The 6885-nt window shown below is 39.1% G+C and overlaps 2 protein-coding genes across 4 annotated transcripts; one reads left to right on the top strand and one right to left on the bottom strand.

Moving 5' to 3' along the window:
* The first annotated feature begins 235 nt into the window (after positions 1-235).
* Positions 236-2820, top strand: LOC105180115 (seipin-2-like). The gene is made up of 2 exons (XM_011103766.2): positions 236-1749; positions 2150-2820. The coding sequence occupies exons 1-2, from the start codon at positions 652-654 to the stop codon at positions 2630-2632; spliced, it is 1581 nt and encodes a 526-aa protein (XP_011102068.1). The 5' UTR covers positions 236-651; the 3' UTR covers positions 2633-2820.
* Positions 2821-4140: 1320 nt separating this feature from the next.
* On the bottom strand, positions 4141-6726 carry LOC105180116 (aquaporin NIP1-1-like). Of its 3 annotated transcripts, none has more exons than XM_020691553.1 (6): positions 6535-6726; positions 6162-6386; positions 5858-6055; positions 5688-5749; positions 5266-5406; positions 4141-4940 (listed from the first exon to the last, which is right to left on the bottom strand). In XM_020691553.1, exons 1-6 carry the CDS (start codon positions 6667-6669, stop codon positions 4907-4909), a joined length of 795 nt encoding a protein of 264 aa, XP_020547212.1. In that variant the 5' UTR covers positions 6670-6726; the 3' UTR covers positions 4141-4906. The 3 variants fall into 3 exon arrangements, 2 of the variants coding, with proteins under 2 accessions (XP_020547212.1, XP_011102069.1); XR_002286477.1 differs by having other exon boundaries at positions 4143-4604; positions 4769-5406; XM_011103767.2 differs by having other exon boundaries at positions 4141-5406.
* Positions 6727-6885: the final 159 nt, after the last annotated feature.

The raw sequence follows: 6885 nt of genomic DNA, 5'->3' as shown, positions 1-6885 counted from the left end.
TTCTACTGAAAACATGAAAAATACAAAGGTTCAATAATTTGCAATTCAATAAAAATACCCATATATGCAGAAAATTCAACAAAACAACTAGTCTTATCATTTGAATAATTATTATATTTTTAAAAAATTTGTGGGTCCCATGGCCAATAATGAATTTGACGGCTATTATGGCATTATGAAATTCCTGACATGGGCTTTAATATGTTTGTGCAAACACTCTCCCCCTTGTTCATTACTAGGGAAACCAAGACTAAAGACTCCTCTACCACAATTCTTGAATGCTGTCCAGACCAAAGAGACATCTGATGTGTTTATATGCAATTACTGGCTGATTGAAGGAGTTGGAGTAAGATTTGTAACCAAGTGTTGCTGGTGGTTATGATGGTTTCACTTTTTCTACTTAAACTCGCTTGTTCTCACTAAATCGCGTACCGACTTTAGTTGTCGCGTCACATTTGTGCATTTGCGGGTCATAAGTCGCGACTCCTCAAAGCCACAAGATTCATGATCCGCTCTTAACGACACACACAATCGTTTTAGGCATACATCTGCTCTATGCTTTCTTAACTCCTCAGCGTGCTCTGATCCTACTTCTCATAACTAGTTTCTCTTTTGCACGCACGCCCTAATCAATCACTGAATAGTCTTGGGATGGAGGACGCCAAGTTGAATACCCAGTCGGGCGATGACGAAGAGGAATTCCGCGATGCGCTGGATGATTTCACGTTCTATGATTGCGAAGAAACTTTTTCTGATCCAATCGAATCCTGTGATGTGCTGTTGCCGGAGGATCAAACCGTGCCTCCAGCGACTCTACGTCTCCGGAGATCACGTAAGGCTTCTGCCGGCGATTCAATGGATATGTCGAGGCCTAGCTCTTCGGTGAGTTTTGAGAATTTTCTGCTTCCTCGGGACGAAAAAGTAAAGCTCTCTTCCAGAACTAAAGAATGCGAGAAGAAATTGGAAAATGAAAATTCAGAATCTGTGGAGCCCGGAAACGGTTTGGAGGCTGCAAAAGATAGTGCGGATGGGGAGAATAATGACAACAACTATGAACGTTCTAACCTGACGGGTGAAAACTCTAATTCAGAGGATGGTTTACATGGGGACGAATTGAACTTGAGAGAAAATTGTGATGTCCACATGAGCCCTCTTTTGACGTTAGTAGGCATAACGATAAAGGTCATCAGCTTCCAAATTGATATGTTAGTGAAGTCTTTTATGTTTCCCTTCCGCTTGATTTATTACCTGTACATGCTTGTGTTTGATCCATTTGGGTTTTTGAAGCGTGGGAGAGAATATTTAATCCAGGAAATGAAAAGTATTTGGAGTCTTGTATTTGATAATCTGTCTCCATTTGTGTATGAGTGGTTGAAAGACCACCAAGCTATTTGGAAACTGGGTTTGAAGTGTGGTTGGGGATTAGTGTGGTCCAGCTATGTGTGTTCACTATTGGTGGCATTGTTAGTGTCAGCATTTGTGATGGGTGGTTTGCTGATAAGGGGAGTGGTGGAGGAGCCAATGAGAATGAAGACAAGTTTGAACTTTGATTATACCGCAAAGAGTCCAGTGGCATTCGTACCAATTGCTGCATTCCCAGAACTAAGCCATGATATATATCATGAAGAGATGCCCGGACTTGCCATGGGAAGTGGATCAAGGGCTGTACCTCCTAATTATAAGTTGCAGACTGCAATTTCATTGACATTACCGGAGTCTGAATATAACCAGAATCTTGGGATTTTCCAGGTATGTACCCAAAGTTCTTTTATAGTGGAGATTTTATCAAGTAGTCAATACATATTTCTTGTGGTGAGCATAGTGGTGACCTGCAGGTTACGTTGTATCATGAGTTCATTTGCATAAAACTTTTGCCTGTCTATGTACTCTTCACATAAAAGAATGTAAGGTGTTCACTTTGGGTACCATAATTCTGCCTGTCGTGGTGAGAAGTATCATACGATGAGCTTGTGCAGTCTAGACCTTAATGGATAGTATTGTTCTGATTTTACATATGAGGCCTCATAGATAGTTGCTTCATTTGCGAATGCAGTCATGCACTAAATACTGTTGAATTCATGTTAATTCGATCTTGAAATTTTCAATTTCTAATTTTATAGGGCTTATTCATTTGTTTTTCTTCTTGAAGGTCAGAGTAGATTTCCTCGCTACTGATGGTAAAACTCTTTCAAGTTCAAGGCGCCCATGCATGTTGCAATATAGAAGTCAGCCCATCCGTCTCCTGCTGACTCTCCTTAAAGTTGCTCCTATTTTAACTGGCTATACAACAGAAACCCAGAATTTGAAAATAAACTTTAGAGGTTTCACGGAAGGTGACGTACCTACTGCCTGCTTAAGGGTGGTTATCGAACAGAGAGCTGAATTCCTCCCCGGTGCTGGTATCCCTGAAATTTATGCTGCATCTCTGACCCTGGAGTCTAAACTTCCTTTGCTGAAAAGGGCCCTATGGTTTTGGAAGAAAACATTATTTGTATGGATTAGCATGACTATCTTTATAATGGAGTTAGCTTTTGCTCTCATCTGCTGCAAGCCATTCGTTATCCCAAAAATAAAATTGAGGGAAGTTACTAATAGAGGTGCATCACAGAATGATCGTCCAAGTCAAAGTTAGAAGTAAAACCTAGCTACTTGGCTAATATAAGGGTGCTGAATATTTCATAGGTTCTGTGGTTGTACTTTACAAATGCTGATTTTATGTGTATAACAGGTTGATCCCTGTTATCTGTAAGTATGTTCTGACACTGGGAAATAGATGGCTAGATTGTATATATTGCTCAAGTGGCTACCTGTTTCTCTCTATTTTGACGTGTTCCTAAATGCTAAATTTAATGCTGACAAGCCTCGATTACTTTGCAAACATCAGCTATCCATTTCTATTTTTTGGCAATTTTCGGATTACTGAAAACTCCGATAGGTTGCTTGCAAATGAACTATGTCTTTGTACCATAATATCTGTTTTTCCACATTTCATTACCCGTTCCTGTTATTTAATTTTTCCCTTGAATCATAGATTCCTGAACTTTTGAATGAGTTGATCTGTTACTACAACAGAATTACTGACACAATTGATTTTTGTTGCAAGCTCCATATGCTATTGGTTCTCCTGTGTATCTCGCAAAATCAATGATATTGAAGGATAAATAAATTACCCAAGTTTGTTTCCTCTCTCCAGAATTTTCTACTTTGGATTTTTTCTTTTTTTTTTGGTTGTAGGTGATGGAGTATTAGACGCATTTATGAAGTTGCCAAATAGGAAATTTATGAGGTTACTTGAAAAGTTGCAGGAAACTAGAGTGAATCAGCTTTCTTGATTACTGGATTCTTGCATATAGATAAGCTTTTATACTATGGTGGATAACTCCTGGAAATTTACTTAGTTTTGGTACTTGTTAGGAAATGATCCCTTGCTCCATAACACACTTGTGTTGTCTTTTTCAAAAATTAATTTGATTCATTCTGCAATGAAAGATGATGTCTACTATTCTCTCATTGGTCAGTTATACTAATTCTTGGTGTTGTTAATTGCAAGCGAAAACATCGGATCGTTGAGGTGTGTATTCAGTGTAAAATGGTGGACGTTCTACTGGTATTGCAAATAGTGAATTTTCTTTAGTACAGGAACAACCATTTTTGTGGGTTTTCTGAAACATGTCTTTGGTAGTTGCTTTATGATTCTGAACTTCTGTTACTTGTAGCTATTCACTTCATTAAATTTGAAAGATTGTAAATAGATACACTTTTTCCTTTAATTTGCACTCCCCTGTGTCCCAGCAGGTTGAGGGAGAGAGGAGTTTTCTGTTTTGACAGCAACGTCAGGATTCAACAAGTTCTGGCTGAGAACGGCATTATTAGCCGAAGGCCTTTTAACCACTTGTTCTTGTACTATCATGTAGTATGACAGCTTGTAAATGTATATGATATCATTTATGCCAAACCAATTTCATAGGCAGGAAGAAAACACAACTACATACCAGTTACTGGAAAATTGTGCAGTTCATCTACAAGTTAGTTATCCAGCCTTGAATTAAATAAGCAATAGTGGTCACAAAATTTATTTGTAACAGATTAGCTTTTCTGAGTTCCATAGGGTCTTTGGTGAATCTTTACAAGATTTCTTCAGTGTTTTTGGTTTGGATTGACCAAACTTCACTTTCTTTTTTCGAAATAGACTGTTGATCAACAAATTGTTGCCAAAATGCTAGATGAAGTCGTGGAAAATTGGAGTGACCTGGTTACATATTTGCAGTGAAAACTGGGAGTCAGATGGTATATACTACATAGATAGTTTTCCTATTTCAGCCGTTATGTCTTAAGGAGGTTACCTAGCTTATGCTAATGCAAAACACAAGGAAACGCTATTTGGGATACAGGATGGAGCAGAAGTTGTCAGTTTGATCTGATACGTGTTGACCCGACCTTCTAAGGGTAGATCCAGTCTTGGTGATATCACGTGAGAGCTTCTCAAGTAGGCTGATGATTTTGTAAACCCAGGCACCTGTGATGGCCCCGACTGTTGGACCTACTATCTATATCCAGAGCGCCTTTTCGCGTACTTGAAACAATTGCTGCACCCAAACTCCTTGCTGGGTTCAAAGTAGTAATTCAGTTTTCAGGGAAGAAGTGGAAAGGTAGGTAGAGGTTCTCTTTCCTTGCTTCCTTTCTTTTCTTTTTATTTTTTTTTCTTTTTTGAGCCAAAAAGGATGACTAGAATACACTGTAAAAGCAATTAAAATCTTGGGAGAATTACCATATGCATAAACTGTACAGTGACACAGTAACAAGAAGGGCCTTCATTATTAATGTGCGGAGAGTGAGGAGTAGCGCCTTCCATGCTCAAAGGTACGTCTTGGTGTCTGTGAGGTCTGGATGCTTCTTCCATTGAAATCTAATAATGTCTTTGCATCTGATCGCGCCTGTGTCTATAAGAGAGCGGGGCAATGTGAACTTATTTTCCAGATAGGTGACCATGCACATACTATGTATAGACTTTATTTAATGTCCTTTTTTTGTTTAACTTAATTTCTTCTTTTTTCATGACTAAATGGCTTTATGTATTATTGTATGTGTTCTTCTATTATTGAATTTCAAACAAAAAGAAATGCTGCATCTGAAGCAGGTCAACAAGAAAGCTGAGATCTCCCTTTCTTTTCAGGTTAATGGCCCTGTTGCTTCGAGTCTATACGAGCCGAGTTTCTGTGGAAACATCTGATGCTGAGGATTTCACTGAAAGGTTTGTGAGTTAACCTGATGATATTGTAGAACCAGGCCCCCGCTATGGCCCCAGTTATTGGGCCAACGATGTAGATCCAGATACCCTTGTAATTGCTGAAAACAATTGCTGGGCCCAAACTTCTTGCTGGGTTCATTGATGCCCCTGAAATGGGCCTGCCACAACAGAATCAGCTCAGGATCAGTATTCTTTAAACAGATCTCTCTAATTTTAATAAATTCTTTAATCTTATATTTCAGAGGCTCAGATGAACCTTTTCCTGAGTTCCTGATGGCAGCCAACTCAAAGAAATAAGTATGTACTTTACAGGTTGCTTGGTGAAGTAAACCAGTTGGAAGAAAAAGTTTGCGAGTTGGAAGGGAGAAAGAACGTGTAGAAAACCTTTAGGGTAGACATACAAGAAGAAATGAAGGTGAAAAGGGTTTAAAATTATTACCCTGCTAGTAGGGAATTAATGGTTACAGTAGCTCCCAAGGCCAGTCCACTGAGTTCTCCTACCTGTACAATCAGCATTCACAGAAATATATTAAAAACTTTCAATTTTGTCAGCGTCCTGTTATGTATTTCCAGTAGTTGATTATCTAAGTTGAGAAGAATATAACTAACAGCTTGGTCGTCGGTAGCAACACCAGAGACAGCAAACATGAGGTAGAATGTGATGATGAACTCCAATACTAGAGACTGAATATTAGAGCCTGATGGAAGTGTTCCTAGGAAGTGATGCTGCTCTGTCCCAAATATTATTTCAACTGTTCCACTCGCTAGTATTGAGGCCAGCACTTGAACTGAGACATAAGCTGCCACCTGCAGTTGATCAAGTACATCTTGTCTCAGAATTTTGTACAATTGAAACTATTTCTCAAGATGCTAATTGGATAGTTTCATGTAAAATTCATTACTATCTACTCACATGTCTCCACGCAAACCTGTTGCAGGTGGCGAAAGCAATGGTGACAGCCGGGTTAAAATGGGCACCGGAAACATGGCCGACCGTGTAAATCATGACCATCACATCTAGCCCCCACAGCACTGCCACCCCTGGAAATGTCAGCAGATTATTCATCTCTTTGTTCACCACCACTGCCGCGAAACCAGCAAACAGCAAAAGGTATGTGCCCATAAACTCCCCCATCAGCTGCACTTAAACATTCCTCAATGTAGGGAAAATGGCTTGCATTAATTTAGTTGGGGGGGAAGTTTTAAGTGAGGGTTGGGAAAATGGAATCTTTTTTGGCATTTAACGGAATCATATGGAAACTCAAACTGTTGAAGCATTACTTTACCTTTTGCATGAAACGTAAGGTCTGAGAGCAGGTAGGAGAGGAAGGGCCAACATACTTTCTGTTGCGTTCGTCGTCATTAATGTTAAGAATTGAGGAGTGGCTGCCATTGGCCAATTCTGGTATCTCATCAGCCATGTATAATTATAATATAGTGTATGTATCTGCTATGTAGATTTACATGGAATGTTGAGTAGTAGTGAAACGTTGTGTTCAATTTATGGGGAAGCTGCTCTACCATGGACTGCCAAATCAAATGAGTCAAAGCTGAAAAAGCTACTAAACTATTAATTTAATACAAGTAGGTTAAAATTTTACATAATAATGGTAAGAAAAAGGAGGGGTTGACGTTGT

Source organism: Sesamum indicum, unplaced genomic scaffold (assembly GCF_000512975.1).
Source record: "Sesamum indicum cultivar Zhongzhi No. 13 unplaced genomic scaffold, S_indicum_v1.0 scaffold00337, whole genome shotgun sequence".
Classification (NCBI taxonomy): Eukaryota; Viridiplantae; Streptophyta; class Magnoliopsida; order Lamiales; family Pedaliaceae; genus Sesamum; species Sesamum indicum.
This window is presented reverse-complemented; position numbering and strand designations above follow the sequence as displayed.